This window comes from Mastigoproctus giganteus, chromosome 13, assembly GCF_048544385.1.
Source record: "Mastigoproctus giganteus isolate SK-2022 chromosome 13, ASM4854438v1, whole genome shotgun sequence".
In the NCBI taxonomy this organism is placed as follows: domain Eukaryota; kingdom Metazoa; phylum Arthropoda; class Arachnida; order Uropygi; family Thelyphonidae; genus Mastigoproctus; species Mastigoproctus giganteus.
Window position 1 is genome coordinate 70409817 of NC_143587.1, and position 19332 is coordinate 70429148.

Genomic DNA, 19332 nt, shown 5'->3' on the forward strand with positions numbered 1-19332 from the left:
TTCCTACTTGTTATCACCTATGGAGCCAGTGCATGGTATAGCGCTCAGCCATAGTAAGAAATAGGAATAAATTAGAATCGATACACAGGACAATACTACTCGCTATTACCAGGGCATGTCGCACAGTAAGCACACCTGCACTACAGTTGCTGGCCAGAGCTCTCCCGCTACCTGGAAGTAGCCAAAAGAGGCTTATATTATAGATTTAAAAAAGGCATACCCACAGAATTTCTGGTTGTATCAAGGGGATAGCCCTTGATACAACCAACACATTCAATGATGAAAACAAAAGAATAGCCACAAAGCTCCATGAGCTATGGCAAACAAAGTGGGAGCAGGAAACCAGAGGTCTGGTTACCAAACAGTTTCTGCCACAGGTGTCAATGGTTAGCCCAAAGCCACCTAAGTGGTATGCCCCTGGACTTTTTACAACATTCATATTGACAGATCACAGCTCCTTATAGGCAAAACTAACCTCCTTAGGGCTGACTGATGATCCAAATTGCAACTGTGTATGCGAGAGTGAAGACTGGGCACACATTCTATATGAATGTATAATATATGACATCCCCAGAACAGAGCTAATAGCCCAGATTGGCCCTCTTCCCAGAGGACAAGAACACCTGTTCATCATAGAAGAGAAAAATTATAAAGCCTTTACATCTTTCACACAGAAAGTATTCGAAATGCACAGAACAATCCAAAGAATGGCAATTCAGTCCCCCAGCAATTAAACAATAATCAATAGTTAAAATTGCCCAAGTTTCCCACCGCACCCAGGCGATGACTTAAAAACTGTCAGGATAGCAGTATTCTGTGCCCTGACAGAAACCTGACATGACAAAACTCCCCAAGACTACCCTGCCATGTGTAGGAACCTGGGGCCCCACACCAAATAAGCAACCATGTGGGGGAGGGAGATGTACAGGCAGCCAGGGAAGCAGATTAGCTGAAAAATATCAGTAAGCTGGTAGCAAGGGGGTGCAATGTAGAATGAAAGAAGAATGAATGAATGAGAATGAAAGACAGAATGAATAGGTCGGGCACTGAGTGAACTAGGAATTATGGTAAAAGGGAATAAATGGCAGTTTTGGTGAAAGAAAGAGTGACCAAACATGAGGGAAACGATTTTCCTTCCTAAGGAAGGAAGATCATTTTGAATATTTTCGTTAGATTCTTTTTAATATTTTTAATTGCATTAAATTGGTTTTTAATTGTGTTAAACTGATTTTAATTGTATTAAATTGATTTTTAATTATTTGTTACTCTAATGTAAGTGTTTCGATTTTTTCGTTTTAATTTCTGGAGAGTATCATACCGAAGTGTTCTATGTACTATATCGAGGTGAACTCCTCTTATTATTTTACAAATATTAATATCAATGTAGAACGAATTGAGCATTACAGCTCTGATTCATACTATGTATTTATTAATAATATTGATTTGTTTTCTGCATTTATTAATAATATTAATGAAGATATATCACACTTAATGTCTAGGTTTGCAGACAATACAAAGGTTGGCAGAGTTGTTAATGACACTACGTTATGGCAACAGAATCTAGAAAAGTTGAGCAGATGGGCTGAGAGAGTTGGCAACTGAAGTTTGACAAATGTAAAGTACTGCATATGGGTAGCAGTAACCCCAGAGTAATGTATAAACTGTGTGGTACTACACTCAGGGTGATAAAGAATGAAAATGACCTGGGGGGTAATTGTGCAATCAAATATGAAGTTTTCTGAGCAGTGCAGATGGTCTGCAAGAAATTACAGGAAATTTTCTAGCTGGGATAAGAAGGTGATTATCCCCTTGTATAAGGCAGTGGTGAGGCCACACTTTAAGTACTGTATACAGGTCTTCCTCATTTTAGGAAGGATGTAGAGCTGTTGGAATGAGTACAGAGAAGGGCAACAAGATTAGTGAATGGAACAAAGGGTTGCTCTTACGAAGAAAGGCTTAAGTTTTGCAAATTACAGTGTCTGGAGACTAGGTACCTGTGAGGTGATCTGAATGAGGCATATAAGGCCTTGATGGCATGAGCAAGCTTGATGTTGATGAAATTCTTCCTCTTGCCCAGATTACAGATTAATTGCCTGAGGGGACATAAATTCAAATTGAGGAAAGACAGTTGTAGAATAGATATGTGGAAATTTGTCTTTAGCCAGGTGGATAGTTGATTGCTGGAACAAAGTTCCATCTATCGTAGAAGTTGATAGCTTAAATAAATTCAAGTTGGAACTAGACAAACATTTTGGAGCTAATGGATGGATGAAATGGGAAGGTTTTTTTTTTTGGCTGATGCTGTATAAGCTTGCTTTCTTGCATCATATGCCTCTACTAATGCTAATAAGTGCCATCATAGTTCATCTCTGTTGCCGCACTATGGCCATAGTTGCCAATGCACCTAATAAATCCCTCAACCAACAACAACAAGTTCATCTCTGGTAACTGCAGGAATAAACCCCCTTTGCAAATAGAGATCCATATGCACATTCATCTGATTGTATGTAAAGTATCTTGACACCTACGTTGAACACAACCTTCATAATGCAAGTGGTCACAGTGGTTACACTGTGAAATTTCATGATTTCAAACCTTTCATTCAGTTTTTTTGTACCAAATCATTCACCTTTACAATTTCTATATTAATGATTGTTTGAGGTAACATTCAGATGACATTGTCTGTAAACAATCTGCAAGCAACAAAAAAAAATTGCATAGAGGCACTCTTTTGCAATTAGATACTTCATTGAATTGAATGAATTAAGTGCACCTTACACAGTGTTGAGCTGTGAATATTTTAACAATGAGCTCGCAGTTTTGCTGACTTTCTGATGTGAAACATCCTTGGGGATTACTGCCGCAGATGAGTTCACAGAAGTGATGTCATCCATGGCAGGCTTCCACCAGAAGTGATGTCATCCATGGCAGGCTTCCACCAGAAGTGATTTCCACGTTCACACTACTAGTCTGCACCAAGCACTCACTAGTAGTGTGATTAGAGCATGTGACGCATTTTTCGTGACCAGTATGATATCTCGAGTCAGTCTGGTCATCATGCCCCCCCTTACGATGATACCTGGATACGATAGTATGTCGAGTTCTAACTTTTTAAAATTTTTTAATTGTATGACATCACATAACCATACTTTCTGAGGTAAGTATGATTGCAACAATACAAGTATTTGTCAACAATTTATTTTTTCGTCTCGCATTTTTGTAACATTCCATTGTTAGGTGCCCCAAACAGCTGCATATGTCGTTTCAACTACAAGGTTAGTACTTCAGTCTACGCTGCTTTCTAGAGACATTTAGATACGTTGCAAATGCAGGTACACATCAATTACTTTAGTTATCGTAAATCCACTGTATCTTGTCTTCCAGAATTATAATAATTTGCGAATGTTCTGTTCTACAACTGTCTTTCCTCAATTTGATCTATGCCCCCTCAGATTCTTAATGTGAGCAAGAGGAAGAATCCCATCAGCATTCAGCTTGTTCAACCCATTCAAAGCCTTATACACCCCAATCAGACCGCCTCACAGGTGCCTACCCTCCAGGAACTGAAGTTTGCAGAACTTAAGCCTTTCTTCGTAAGAGCACCCCTTTGTTCCCCCACCAATCTTGTTGCCCTTCTTTGTACTCATTCTAGCAACTCTACATCTTGCCTAAAATGAGGCCTCCAGACCTGTACACAGTACTCTAGGTGTGTCTTGACCATTGCCTTGTATAATGGGATAATCACCTCCCTGTCCCTGCTAGCAAAATTCCTATATATCATTGACAAGACTCCATGACCTGCCCTGGCATACTATCTTTACTGTCGTTAACAATCCTGCCAATCTTTGTATCATCTGCACTGCTCAGCGAACTTCATATTTGACTGCACAATTACCCCCCAGGTCTTTTTCACTTTACACTTCCCTGAGTGTAGTATCACACAGTTGGTACTTTCTCTTGGGTTATTGCTACCCATATGCAGTACTTTGCATTTATTAATGTTAAACTTTAGTTCCACTTCTCAGCCCATTTGCTAAACTTATCTAGATCCAGTTGGAGTAGCATACTGTCTTTACTGTCATTCCTGCCAGTCTTTGTATCATCTGCAAACTTGAACATTAAACCTGATATGCCTTCATCAGTATCATTGATAAATATACAAAACAACAATGGGCCCAACACCACACCCTGGGGAACTGCACTAATAACATTTGTCCACGAAGAGCAGTGTCCATTGATTACCATTCTCTGTCGTCTCCCACTCAACCATCCCTTTATCCATTGTAGCAACTTACCCTTAATGCCATACCTCTCCAATTTGTACAGCAGTCTTCCATATGCAAAAGTATCAAAAGCTTTCCTGAAATCCAAGTATATGATATCAAAATTATTTTTGGCATTCAGTTCCTTTGTGACCACATCATAGTATCCAATCAAACTGGTCCGACAAGACCTCCGTTTAACAAACCCACGTGTCTTCACTATTACTGCAGTCTTGTCTAGATGATCCTGCAATGCTTCTTTAACCAATGACTCCATTGTTTCCCTGGAACAGAAGCAAAACAAACAAGTCTGTAATTGCTTGTGTCACCCCTTGAACCCCCTTTGTGAACTGGTGATACATTTGCACATCTCCAGTCCATGGGGACCTACCCTGAGTCCACGGAAGATCTCATAATTATGGCTAAGGGTTTGTTTACTTTCTTTGCTGCCTCCTTTAATATAACTGGATGGATCCTGTCCACCCAACGTGCCTTCCTTATGTTTAACTTCAACAATTTCTCCTCCACTTTGCTCTCAGTTATTACAAAATCACTTAGCTCTATGTTAGTGTTTGATAAGCCTCTTGCATTCCCCTCATTGAAATACTCCACGTATGTGAATGTAGATGCAAAATACTCATTCAACTTATCAGCTACCTGAGCATGATCATTAATAGTCAACCCATCTATGTAAAGTGGTCCAATCTGATTTATCCCTTTCCATCTAGGATTTTCATCTAAGTAAAGAACTCTGCTGTTTTTCTTTGCATCCATTGGATATTGATGGATCAACAGTTGAGGACCCTGCTCAGGTGGCTAACAAACTAAACGAGTATTTTGCATCTACATGCACACATGAGGAGTTATTCAGGAAGGGGAATGCCAGAGGTGAAGTGAACTCTGGCAGTGAGCTAGATGATTTTGTAATAACTGAGAGGAAAAGTGGAGGAGAAATTGTTGAGGAGAAACATAAAAAAGGCACCCAGGAAGCATGAGATCTATCAAGTTACATTAAAGGAGGCAGCAAAGGAAGTAAGCAAACCCTTAGCCATAATTATAAGAACTTCTTTGGACTCAGGGGGAGGTACCCATAGACTGGAGATGTGCAAATGTGACCCCAATTCACAAAGGAGTATCAAAGGCTGACACAAGTAATTATAGACCTGTGAGTTTAACTTCTATTCCAGGAAAATTAATGGAGGCACTGGTTAAAGAAGCACTGCAGGATCATCTAGACAAGACTTCAGTTATAGCTCAGAAACAGCATGGTTTTGTTAAGGGAAAGTCTTGCCTGACCAATTTGATTGGATACTATGATGCAGTCACAAAAGAACTGGATGCAGGGAATAACTTTGATATTATATACTTGGATCTTGTAAAGGCTTTTGATACTGTTGCACATGGAAGACTGCTGCATAAATTGGAGCAGTGTGGCATTGGAGGCAAATTGCTGATATGGGTAAAGGGATGGTTGAGGGGGAGAAGACAGAGAGTGGTAATCAATGGACACTGCTCATTGTGGACTAATGTTATTAGTGGAGTCCCTCAGGGTTCAGTGTTGGGTTCATTGTTGTTTTCTGTATTTATAAATGATATTGATGATGGCATATCAAGCTTAATGTGCAAGTTTGCAGATGATACAAAGTTGGCAGGGTTGTTAAGGACACTACTGACGCTATGCTGCTGCAACGGGATCTGGAAAGGTTGAGTAGATGGGCTGAGAGATGGCAAATGAAGTTTAACATTCACAAATGTAAAGTACTACATATGGGAAACAGTAACACAAGATCAACGTATCAACTCTGTGGTACTACACTGACAATGGTAGAGAATGAAAAGGACATGGAAATAATTGTGCAGGCAGATATGAAGTTTTCTGAGCAGTGCGGACGGGCTGCAAGAGTAGCTCATTGTGTCTTGTCAATGATATACAGGAATTTTTCTAGCAGGGATAAGGAGGTGATTATTCCCTTGTATAAGGCAATGGTCAGGCCACACTTTGAGTACTGTATACAGGTCTGGAGGCCTCATTTCAAGAAGGATGTAGAGCTGCTAGAACGAGTACAGAGAAGGGCAACAAGATTAGTGAATGGAACAAAGGGTTGCTCTTACGAAGAAAGGCTTAAATTTTGCAAATTACAGTGTCTGGAGACTAGGCACTGGTGAGGTGATCTGATAGAGGTGTGTAAAGCTTTGAATGGTTTGAGTATGCTCAATGCCGATGGGATTCTTCCTCTTGCTCAGAATAATCATGTGAGAGGGCATAAATTCAAATTGAGCAAAGGCAGATGTAGGATAGATGTGTGAAAATTTGCCTTTAGCCAGCAGGTAGTTGGTTGGTTGGTGGAACAGATTTCCATCCCTTGTTGTGGAAGTTGATAGCCTAAATAAATTTAAGGCTCAGCTGGACAAGTATTTCAAACGAACGGAGGGGTGAAATGGGAGTGGGTTTTTTTTTTTGTTTTTTTTTGCTAATGCTGCATAAGCTTGCTTTCTTGCATCATATGCCTCTACTAATGCTAATGCATCTTTTGCCAAGGATTTCTTGTAATCTGCCTTTGCCTCCCTAACCTCCTTTCTAATTTCATTACAGACCAGCTTATATCTGCCATAGGCTTCTGTGTCACCTGATAATTTATATGCATCCCATACATTTTTCTTCTCTACCATGATGAGCTTCATTAATTCATCTGACATCCATTTAGGCCTAATCCTTGAACAATATTTCTTAGTTGGAATGAAAAGCCTAGTAGCCTCCAAAATTAAGTCCCTGAAGGCATTCCATTTAGAATTCAACGTTGGTAACATCATCAGCTGATCCCACTGTACAGAATTTAAAAACTGTCTGAGACTCCTGTAGTCACCTTTATGAAAGCAATAGCCCTTTCCTTTAGCCTTGATTGTAGTACATCTTTAAGTAATTCCCACATCAGTACATTGTGATCATTGTCACCCAATGGTTCCTTTATCTGCAAATTCTTAATGCATGAATAATCACTGCTGATAATCAGATCAAGAGTATTACTCCCTCTGGTTGCCTTTCGAACATGGTGCTGTAAGAAACAGTCATCCAATAAATCCACAAAAGCCTTGCTAGTGTGCGAATGACCAATCCACAAGTTGCAGTCAATATCTGGAAAGTTAAAATCCCCCATTATGAGACATTCTGATTTTCTGGCCCACTCTATTTCTCTGCACAATTGCTCATTATACTCATCATTCATTAGGGCTACAGCGCACACCTACTCCCATTTTTCCTTTCCCAGTGGTTATGTCATACCAAACAGACTCAATATTGCATTGTGCACCAACATCAATTGGATGCACTTTCTTAGATTTTGTGTTTCTTAACTAATAGCATAACTCCTCCTCCCTTCCTGTCCTGTCTCTCCTTTCTGTACACATTGTTCTTCTCAAATTCCAATTCTGCACTGCTTATGTGTGTGACACCACGTCTCTGATATGCCAACAATATCTGCCTTTGATGTCTTGACTAGCACTTCAAGCTCATCAAATTTATTAACTATACTCCTGGCATTGGTGTACATGCACCTGTTTCTACTCTTAGTTACCCTAACACAACCCATGTATTTATTTGTTCCACTGTACCTCCCAGCAGTCCTGAAAATCTCCATTGCCTTGCTTTCCAGGCTGCTGCTCATTCTAATGAACCAGTGCAAGAATCACTTTAGCCTCTGTCTGCGACCATTGTTTACCTTTTGTTTATTATTATTATTAGCTATATGGCGCAAGGAAGCCTGAGGCTTATGCTGCACCAGCCAAAAAAAAAAAAAAAAAAATTTCCTGAGTTACCCTGATAAAGAGAGGAAGAGAGAGACAGTCAAAAGTAGAAGGGAATTACCAAGAAGGAGAAAAATGATGATATCCAGCTCAGGACCCTGGGTGTGCCAAGCACATATTAGCCTGTGTATCCCCCAAGCTAGCAGTTTTCCGACCTACTTAACAGTGCCTCAATAGCATCAGCAAATATTATTGCACCCTTTTTATTTAAGTGTACCACATCCCTGTAGAAGCAGTCTCTCCTGTCAACAAGCACAGACAAGGCTGAAAAAATTCTACCCCTTGAGCCTTGCACAATCTCTCCAAGGCTAAATTGATTGACAACGTTCTCATCATATACTCCCTCCTATCGTGTCTGGGCAGAATTGCAGACACTTTCACATTCAACCCTAACTCGCAACTTTTTTTTTTTTTTGGCGCCTCCGTAGCCAGGTGGGAAGGAGCAGCAGTGCATAGCACACGCTTCTTGATTAGACCGGGGTTCGAGCCCGTCACCACCAAATATGGAGGATGCGGAAAGGTCAGGGAATGACCACCGCATATCCCGGAGCAATATGGCCTTAGTTGCTAATGCTCCTAAAAACCAAACAACAAACAGCAACTTTTTTTCAACATTGACCTGTACTTTTTGAGTAACTCTGCAGATCTCTTAATGTCATTAGTTCCGTGTACAACAATATCACCTTTTGTGCCTTAAAAGATAACTACTCTACAACGTCATCAACCTTTGCCCCTGGAAGACATATCCTGTTCCACCTATCCTTCTTTCATAGTATATTCCCCATCTCCTTGACAATAAAGTCACCAACAATAACTAGTTCCTGCGGGACCAGCATATTCTGCCTTGGATATTGCTTCTGTGTTGCCTGATGCACAGGAGTGAGCTCTGCCATTGAGCTGGGCATCTGAGAGCTTGATAGGCCCTTATTAATTTGTTCAAGGGCTTTTACCCTACACCTCAAGCTCTGAACCCATCAGAACGCTAAGTTGGTGCCTAATTTCTTGACACTCTAGACACCTAACACACACAAAGACATCCTCCTTGGCTAGATCATGTCCTGTTTTAGAAAGGTTGGCAAACATTTCACATTTCGCACATTTTTTGACACTGATGCGTTGGAGAATCACCCCCTTTGTTTCTCCCCAAGTCACAGCACTCTCGCTGGTCTGTGATCTTTGCTTCACAGCTCTAGTCTGGGTCATAATTTCTGTTTTAATACAATTTAATTAACAATGAAATTTAATATTAAGATTAATAATATTTTTGAGAAATAAGCTAACAGATTCCTAATACAGTGCTTCGTATTACACTATTTCTTATCGACTACAATATGTGGCTAGTTCAACAATATTGGCACCAACAGCAGGAGTCGTAACTTCCAAAAATCACTAGTTAAATTCAAAATAAGAAGCTAACGAATGTTACTGTACCTATTTAATATCTCTGTAAAACAAAATGTAGTATATTAATTAACGAAAAATACGGTAAAAATATCAAAAATACTTATACCTTTACAGCAGCCAAAAATCCACCAATTGTTTTCTTCCGTGACCAGAGTTCCCTCCCCGAAACCTTTAAATATAGCTCTAAATGCATAAATGAAACATGAATACAGTATATGTTCAAGAAAATCCAAGAAAATTTACTTAAAATTATGGAACCATATATGCATACTGTATTTACATTTTACATTATTATGCTATTCTAGCACCTTTCCAGACTTTATTTTTAGAATGTTTAATTTAGTTTCATATGACAAGTGTTTCTGATTGCTTTTCACCATCTTTCCATTATTAGTGTTAGCTGACTCGCTTAGTCTCTTTGGGTCCATTTTTGAAAAAATCATACATTGAAGCTAGTACTATGTGGTAAACTAAAATTGGTCATACAGACACAAAATGACATAAACAATACATAAACCAGAAATGACTGGAAACCAAAACTAAATTGAAAATAGCATTGCTGGGCAGTGCTCCTGTCAGGAAATGAATTTCTAAAGAGAAGTTTTATAAATAACATTTCAATAAACTTCAGTTAATTATTATTATTATTATTGGCCATTGGTGCAAGGAAGCCTGAGGCTTATGCTGCACCAGCCAAAGAAAATTTCTGAGTTACCCTGAGAGAGAGAGAAATAGAAAGGAATCATCTCATCAAGAAAGAGAAGAATGATGATGATATTAGAGCCATGGAGCAGGAACTCCCTTTCCCATAACTTATTGAGTGGCAGGCGAACGTATATTTTTGTAATATGGAAGAGATGGTGCATGTGACTGACATTTTACAGCTGTGTATATAGGAAACTTGTGCTAGTACAAACAGCTACAAATAATTAACACAGATGTAAATTATTCATAAGCATGAAACTTTTGGGAAATAAACAGACACTTTCAAAGTTTCTCCTTGTCATAAATTGGAAATGCATTGCAGCATTTTCAGTGTGGTTGGTAATTCAGCATTTTCTCATTAATTACAGTATTAGTTTAAAGTCAGTGTAAAATCAAAGGACACCCCTTTCAAGGTTAGCACTGTGAATTGCAGTTGATTGGAAGAGAATTTTTTCCCCCTCAACGGGTCTCTCAGCTACCCAAAAACCTGCTAACAGATAGCTCTTCCCTACTATTCCAAAAAGAACAGAGGGTAACTCTGAGGGTGGTGTCAAAAAATACCGAGAGCTATAGTGAACGGGTGCTAAATGAATTGTACTGTAGTGGGAGACAACTGCGTATATATAATGTAGCATATATTGTAGATGTATATTATTATAGCATTTACAAATAATAAATAATACAATAACATATTGCATTTATGATATATTGAATCGTTGAGATTAGAATTGAGACCACGTATATTTGTGAAATGAACTAGGAAGTTTGGGAAGTTCAAATCTTTTTACAGATAAGTTTACTCTATTAGTTTTACAATTCATGGTGTATTCAATAGTAAGAAAAAGTGGGGGAACATGCTGTATGAAGTAATGAAATTTTTGGATATGGCATACACCACATGGTAAGAATATGCCCAGATCCTTGACATAACATGGTTTTTTTTATTTATTTTTTTTATTTAGGCCAGGAACCTGGAGACTTTGAAGATTTCTTGGCACATGAAAAAAATAATGATGCTAATAAGCATTCAAGAGGCTGCATCTTAGGTTTGAAGCAAACATTCCGAAAACTTAAAAGGGGATCATTGTAAGTTATGTATATTTGTTTATTTATTTACTAGTATAAAAGCCTGTTATATGATGATGGGTTCATTTACTTCTAAGAAAAGCTGAGGTTTCCCTTTTTTTTTTTTTTTTTAAAACAAATAATGATCCTGATTGGAAGTAAAAGCCTTTTTTTTTTTTTTTTTTTTTTTTTACTTCTGCTGTCATGTTATATTAGATACATTTTTCATTTCTCAAATCAATTACAAATTGTGAACTGTAAGAATGATTACATTGCATGTTTGAGGCTGTGTAACATTCGGGAATAATTTTCATTATAGTATTGCTATACTTTGTTTACATGGTATAGCGACTTCACCTTCATCATTATAACTGACTTCCATATCATTTTACAAAATATTAAGAAAGAAATTTTGTCATGAACCTTGAAATTTTTATTGCTGAGTAGTAATGTCATGGTAACGGTTCTTAGAAACTTTTATTGTGTTGAAACTACTAACTGTGCAGAATTGAAAACAACTTCATTGGGAACTGTTGCTCAGATAGTCAGACCTCTCTTTAATGAACTTCCATATAATGAATTTTTCTATGTAGCGAACTTTTTTTTGAATTCCCCTTGGTCATTACATTGAAAATGGTTTCCGCATAATGAAGGAAATTTCCATATAACGAACTGATTTTGAGGGACCTGGATACGGATTGTTCGCACCTCTGGCCTTAAGGCAATGAAGCTGATGCTGTAGAAAGAATGAATTAAGAGCTAAAAGGATTAAGAATTAAACCCTTTAGCTTTTAAGAACTGAAGAGATTAATTCCATGAATTAAGAGCTAAAACATTTACAATTTATTGGTGCCTGCAAAGCTCTGCAGGAGGAAACTGGCCAACCATGGTGTGGAATAGAAAAAAAAGATGAAAGGTTTTAGAAGAGGCCTTTGCCCAACAGAGGGTCAGCAATTGCCAAAAAAGAAGAAGTAAAACCTGTACACTACTGTACCAAGAAGTCTTGCTGGTTAACTGCTGTCTATGTGACCACAGGCATTAGCAAAGATTAAGGTATATTACCGATGCACAGATTGGCTCTTGTCAACCTGTTTTCTGCTGTAAGCATTGGAGAGAGAGTGTTTTTCCTTTACCCTGGAAATTCATCTGTTGTTTCACAGAAATGAGTCATTAACACTTTCACTAAAAATCACCTGTCTCTGTTTATATTGTTTTGTTAAAAGTGGTCCCTAAATCAGTTTTTTTTTTTTTTTTAGTTGCTAAGCAAATAACCTTACAGCGTCTAAGAGGAAATCCTTGAGTGTAGTGTGAAAAAGTGGAAGTGCTTAATAGTGTAAATCGGGGCATAAAAAAATAAATAAAAAATTAAAAAATCTCTTTAAAATTTGGTATCTCTGCTGCCAGTAGTGTGTCAACTGAAAAACCGTGTTTCGCTTCTGAAACTATTTGAGGAAACGGAACCCAGTCAAAGCATGCGAAATTATTCCTGTGTGAAGGTGTAGATGAAGCAGTTTTTAAGTGGGTGAAGTTGGTTCCAGATCAAAATGCCAATATCAGGGCCATTAATGAAAGAAAAGGCTATGGAATATGCATCTTTTCTGGGTCATAAAATGTTCCAAGCCAATTCTCGTTGGCTGGGTAAATTTAAAGAGCGGGATGGCTTACTCAAAAAAGTTATTTCTGATGAAATAACTTTTTATTGTGTTCTTGTTATCAAAGAAGACAATACCCATCGGAAAGAAACAGTTTTGAAAAAAATTATGAAACACTGAGCCCAAAGACATATTCGATGTTAATGAAACAGGTCTATTTTTTAAATGTTTGCCAAACAAGACACTGACTTTTAAAGGAGAGAAATGTCTTGGTTGGCGCAAAAATGCCAGTAATGAAGATTTGGGTAATAGGAAAAAGTAAACAACCTCGTTGTTTCAAAGGAGTAAAGTCATTAGAATTGGACTACAACTACAACAAAAAAGCTTGGATGACGTGAAATTTTTGAATAGTGGATTTTAAATTTCGATAGAAAGATGAGGAAGAAAAACAGAAAAACTGCATTGATTGTCGACAACTGCCCTGCCAACTTTCATTCGGAAATTTTGAGACTTAAAAGTGTGAAGCTTGTTTTCTTCCCCTGATACTTCATCTAAAATGCAGTAACCAGTGGACCAATGGATTATCAAGAATTTGAAAATGCATTACCGAAGATGCATACTGAAAAATATTATACTGAGAATAGAAACCAACCAATATATTCTGTTATAGAATCTATAGCAAAAGCTTTGTTCTCCTAAAAAGCTAATTAACAGCGATGAGGGGGATGAACTACTACAAGACATTAAGCAATCTTGGGAAAAGTTTCAAGTGAGGTTTTATCAGTGGAGAAATTGTTCTTGACAAATTTTTAGGAGTTGATAATGATGGGATCATAGTAGCTGAATATCTGAGTCACACCAACATTTTGGAGTGTATTTAAAAAACTGGACAATATCGACGATGAGTGGATGAAAATGGGGGCAATTATTAAACCTTCCAGACAAGAAATGTTGGCATCATTTGAAACTTTGCATCAAGGCCTTCAGTGGGAAGAAAATGTAACAGAAACTCTATTTGCGTGTTTAAACAAATGCAAACATTTTTATGAACAGTGTACAGTAGAATCCAATGTACAACAAAAAAATAACCAAATATTTTACGACATAATTCTTAAAAGTCTACTAATATATTGTGCACATCATGTAGTCATTTGTTAATATGTATGTATTAACAAATTACTTTTTTTTTTTAATGTTAGAAATTTTATTCATTTTCACTTATTTCTGATTTATTTCCGATATTTTACTATATTTCTGTAATTTACGGTATTTTTCATTGCTGAAAAGATCATATTTCTTTATAATGAAATTTCTGTTTAACGAATTTTTTCAAGGGAATGATCAATTTCGTTAACAGAGGTCCAGCTGTGTGCAGTTTCATTATGCAATCTGATAATTCTCTTGTGCATTTGGTGTTATGCAGAGTTACACAAAATCCAATGTAGATTATAATAGGATTGTGTATGAACTGTTTTAAATTAATTGCTGGGGAATATAATACCATATTTACTCCCATAATTCTCAATATATAATTCGTACATCCTCATTTTTCATTGTGAAATCAAAAAAATAATAAATTTGCCCTTATATTTCATGTAATCCATTTATGCTTCTTAGAACTACAATTGCAGAAGCAAATGTCCAATTTAAAATCTGCTCACTCTGTCCTAACATAAACTAGTGTATGTTGTTTAAAATATTATCTTACATTTTAAAATACTTCTATTAAACATTTCTATTTATTACTTCATTTTTTATGGATGCTTTTATTAAACACTGTAGTGATATACAAAATCATTTGGCTGCTGATTTATTTTGATCTCTTGTTTCTTTGTTAATTGCCTTTGATAATTCTCATGGAAGAAGTGAAATACCTCTAATACTATCACAGTATAAGCCTTGTTCTGTATCATATCAGTACAAAGAAATGTTGCCCATTCTAATTTTAATAATAAGTAATAATTCACTGTTCATTTCACACATAACTATAGCTGAATGATTGGTAAAGATAATTGCCATGTACACAACAAATTTACATCATAGAAGTTATGATATCATACTAATGTTAGGAGCACAGGATAGGATTCTAATTCCTTATCTGGGATGCATCAATATTTATAATACTGAAATATCTATAACATATAATGATTACAATATATTTGTAATTCTGACATGTTCATCATGTACTATTAAAGCCTAATGACTGATGAGTACAGTGAACAACTGTACAGAGAAATAGAGTGGTTCAGTAAATCAGAATGTTGTATAATGTGAGATTTTAACTTTGCAGATATTAACTAGAATTTGTGGGTTGGTCACTCACACAATAGCAAGACATTTCTGGATTTATTGGATGACTGTTTTATATAGCAGCATGTTAGAGAGGCAATAAGAGGGAGTAAAACTCTTAATCTGATTATCAGCAGTGATTATTCATGCATTAAGAATCTGCTGATAAAAAAAAAACTAACAGCTGGCAATGATCACAGTGTTTTGGTTTAGGATTTACTTAAAGATGTAATTGTTAAGAATAAAGGGAAGGGTTTTTGTTTTCATAAAGGTGACTTACAGTGGTCTCAGACAGTTTTTAAATTCTATACAATGAGACCATCTGATGATGTTACCAACAGCAAATTCTAAATGTTAATCATAGAAGCAACAATTGCAATGGCTTTTCATAGCAACTGAGAAATAATCTTCAAGGCCTGAATGGATGTCAGATGAACTAATAATATGCTTGGCACAGAAGAAAAATGCATGAGATGCACAGAAATTATCAGGTGACAGAAACCTGTGATGAATATAAACTAGTCTGTAATCAAGTCACAAAGTTTAGGCAGATTACGAGAAATCTTTGGCAAAGGATGCAAAGAAAAACAGCAAAGACTTCTTTACTTTTGTAAATTTTAGAAGAAAGGGGTGAATCAAGTTGGTCCACTTGATATCGATGGTTCAACTGTTGATGATCCTGCTCAGGTTGCTGACAAACTGAATGAGTATGTTGCTTCTACAGTCACATATGAGGAATTCTTTAGGGAAGAGGATGCCAAAAGTTTATCAAACTCTAACAGAGAGCTAAATGATTTTGTAATAACTGAGAGGAAAGTGCAAGAGAAATTGTTGAAGTTAAATAAAAAAGTCACCTGTCATGGACAAGATCTATCCAATTATATTAAGGGAGGCAGCGAAGGAAGTAAGCAAACCCTTAGCCATAATTAAGAGAGCATCCTTGGATACATGGGTGGTCCCTGCGTACTGGATATGTGGGAATGTATTCCCAATTCATAAATGGGTATCAAATGGTGATATAAGTAATTACAGACCTGTAAGATTAACTTCTGTTCCAGGGAAAATAATGGAGTCACTGATTAAAGAAGTAATGCAGGATCGTCGAGACAAGGCTACAATTATACTTCAGACACAACATAGGCTTGTTAAGGGGAAATCTTTCCTGACCAGTTTAATTGGATACCATGATGTTGTCACAAAATAAGTGGATGCAAAAAATAATATTGATATCATATACTTGGATTTCATGAAAGCTTTTAATACTGTTGCACAAAAAAGACTGCTGTACAAATTGGATCTGTGTAACATTAAGGGCAAGTTGCTGCTGTGATTAAAGGGATGGTTGAGTGGGAGAGACAGAGAGTGTTAATCAATGGACACTGCTCTTCCTGGTCTAATATTATTAGTGGAATCCCCCCCCAGTGTTCAGTGTTGGACCCATTGTTGTTTTCTCTATGTATCAATAATATTGATGATGGCATAACAGGCTTAATATCCAAGTTTGCAGATGATACAAATGTTGGCAGGTTGATTAATGACAAGCATAACAGTATGCTACTGCAACAGGATCTAGAAAAGTTAGATCCTGGGCTAAGAAATTCTAATTGAAGTTTAACATTAACAAATGCAAAATACTGCATGTGGGTAACACTAACTCCCACAGTAACATACCAACTGTGTGGTACTATAGTGGGAATAATTGTGCAGTCAGATATGAAGTTCTCTGAGCAGTCCAGACAAGCTGCCAGGACAGCTCATGAGATTTTGTCAATGATATACAGGAATTTTGCTAGCAGGGATAAGGATGTGATTATCCCATTGTATAAGGCAATGGTCTGGAGGTCACATTTTAGGAAGGATGTCGAGCTGTTGGAACAAGTACATAGAAGGGAAACAGAGGGTACTCTTACTAAGAAAGGCTTCAGTTTTCTAAATTTTAGCATCTAGAGACTAGGCACATGCAAGATAATCTGATTGAGATGTTTAAGGCTTTAAATGGATTGAGCAAGCTCAATGCCGATTGGATTCTTCCTCTTGTTCAAACTACACGCATGAAGGAGCATAAATTCTAATTGAGGAAGGATGGTTGTAGAATAGATGTCCTGAAGTTTGCCTTTATTCTGCAAAAGATGGATCTTTTCCTGCGATTGCTAGAAAAGATCTATCTGTTGTCATGGAAGTTGATAGCTTAAATAAATTCTATTTAGAACTAGACAAACTATTGGAGACAATGGATAGGTGAAATGGAAGTGTTGGGTTTTTTTTTTTCTTATGCTGTATAAGCTTGCTTCCTTGCATCATTTTCCACTATTAATGCTAATATTTATAATTTTTCTTTTATGGCTGGAAATCTAAATCTGATGTAACCCCTGTTATTTATTAAGTTGAAAAATATTTATCTTGTATATGTTTCTCATTATCTCCTTAATTATTTAATTTCCAATTACTAATTTAGCCTACCATTATATTTTATTTTGTTTGAAATGTATTAAAATATTCATACTTTTCAGTATAAATTTAATACAGAAAGCATATTTACTAAATTCACCTGGCAATGGATGCAGTTTAATTTATTTTTAAATTTACAACTAAATAGATAAACTTACAGAATATCAGAACTGAATATAGTGAAATAGCAGGGAAAATGGATAATCAAACCCAGGTCATAATAATAACCAATGTTTTAAGAGTTCTTTTAATCTGAGCTCTGTATTAATGATATTTAATTCTCTGAACTAAATGTGTGAAAGTTTTCACCTTCAGTAAAGGGTTAATGACTTATATAAAGGAAATACAATGGAACAACAAGGTGTTTTATTATTGTTCAGTTGGTTGAGAAAGGTGGAATAGAAAGATGTGCATGCTTCAGTAGCAGATATTAGAGCAGTTAGTTGAAACAAAGCAGTAGATAGGTGTGCACAAGAAATGAAGATCACAGAGTGAAATATTTATTAATCTTTTTTTGTATTATTATTTTATTATTTTTTTTTTTTGTGACAAAGTAATTTCTTTACCACAGCAACAGAGATTATGTAAATGAAAAATGAAGTAAAAATATTAAAAGAATAGCCAAGATCAACCGGTGAAATACCACCACTTTGCTTATTGGAGGCTTGAAGTGGTGAAACCCATGTTTAGTCTCTAGAGCAAAGTTTCCGGCATCCCCCCCCCTCCCCTCCATGCTTCACCTTCAACCCATGCACGGTACTAAGTACTATAGGTTTTGATACCTTTCGTGTTTGGGGTTTTCATAAAAAAAAAAAAAAATGGGGTTTTCATAAAAAAAAAAAAAAATGGGGTTTTCATAAAAAAAAAAAAAAAAGAAAGAAAGAAAAGCTAGATTTTCAAAATTATAGGATAGTCTGATAAAAATTACTAGTATTTAGTACTAACTAACACAGGGATACAGATAATGCATTGGTTCTTTGGGTCATGATCTTAGATTTTTACAGTGTTCACAAAGATTTCTCATGAAAAATAAATTGCTATATCTTTGGTATACAGAAATATTTGAGCTGTACAGAAACATTTAAATTAATGTTATTGAATATGTGAATAAATGTGACAACCACTACAAATAGGGAATTTACTATGTATTACCTCAAGATGATAAATTGTTATAAATGTAAAAAAGTATGCTAAATGATAGATGGGGTACTTTGTATAAGATGATGCATTTTTTAAAGTGAATGGAAATGACATAAAGAGGAAATGACTGACAAGTTTAAACTAACTGTGGGACAGATGAGCAGGTATATGAAATGAAAAAGACTGTCACTTTGATGATGAACATCCCCTAGCTGTAGAAAGCCTAATGATTTTGATGAAACATTGTTAGTTTTCATCACTTCAACATTGACATGCTAAATATAACCTTAGCATGTGCCTCAGTTACATCCAATGGCCTGATACATTGTCTGCAGCCTCTTTATGCAGATGTGAAAGAAACCTTTGAAGGGTTCTCTAAAATAGCATAGTGACTTTATCACTTGCCACTCATTTGGAAGGGGATCTGGTTGCAAATAATGTTGAAGACTGTAGGAATAAAGGCCTCTTCAGTGAATTTGTAATTAGCACCTTTCCTTTTCTTAGTTTCTTCTGTGAGTTATTCCATTAAATATGCAGAATAGCTTGTGAAAATACACTTGTAAACACAGTGGACTTTCCTTCAGAAGATTTTAAGTTCATTTCAAAACCAAAGTTTTCAAAAGATT

General features: G+C 36.4%; 1 protein-coding gene across 1 annotated transcript in view; it reads left to right on the top strand.

Annotated features, from left to right (window-relative positions):
- LOC150076150 (sortilin-like) overlaps window positions 1-19332 on the top strand; it is a 207185-nt gene that overhangs the window by 122069 nt on the left and 65784 nt on the right. Inside the window, exon 10 of the mRNA XM_090387580.1 lies at window positions 11135-11258. Within this exon, the coding sequence (XP_090243706.1) occupies window positions 11135-11258 (124 nt within the window). The remainder of the gene's footprint in view (window positions 1-11134; window positions 11259-19332) is intronic.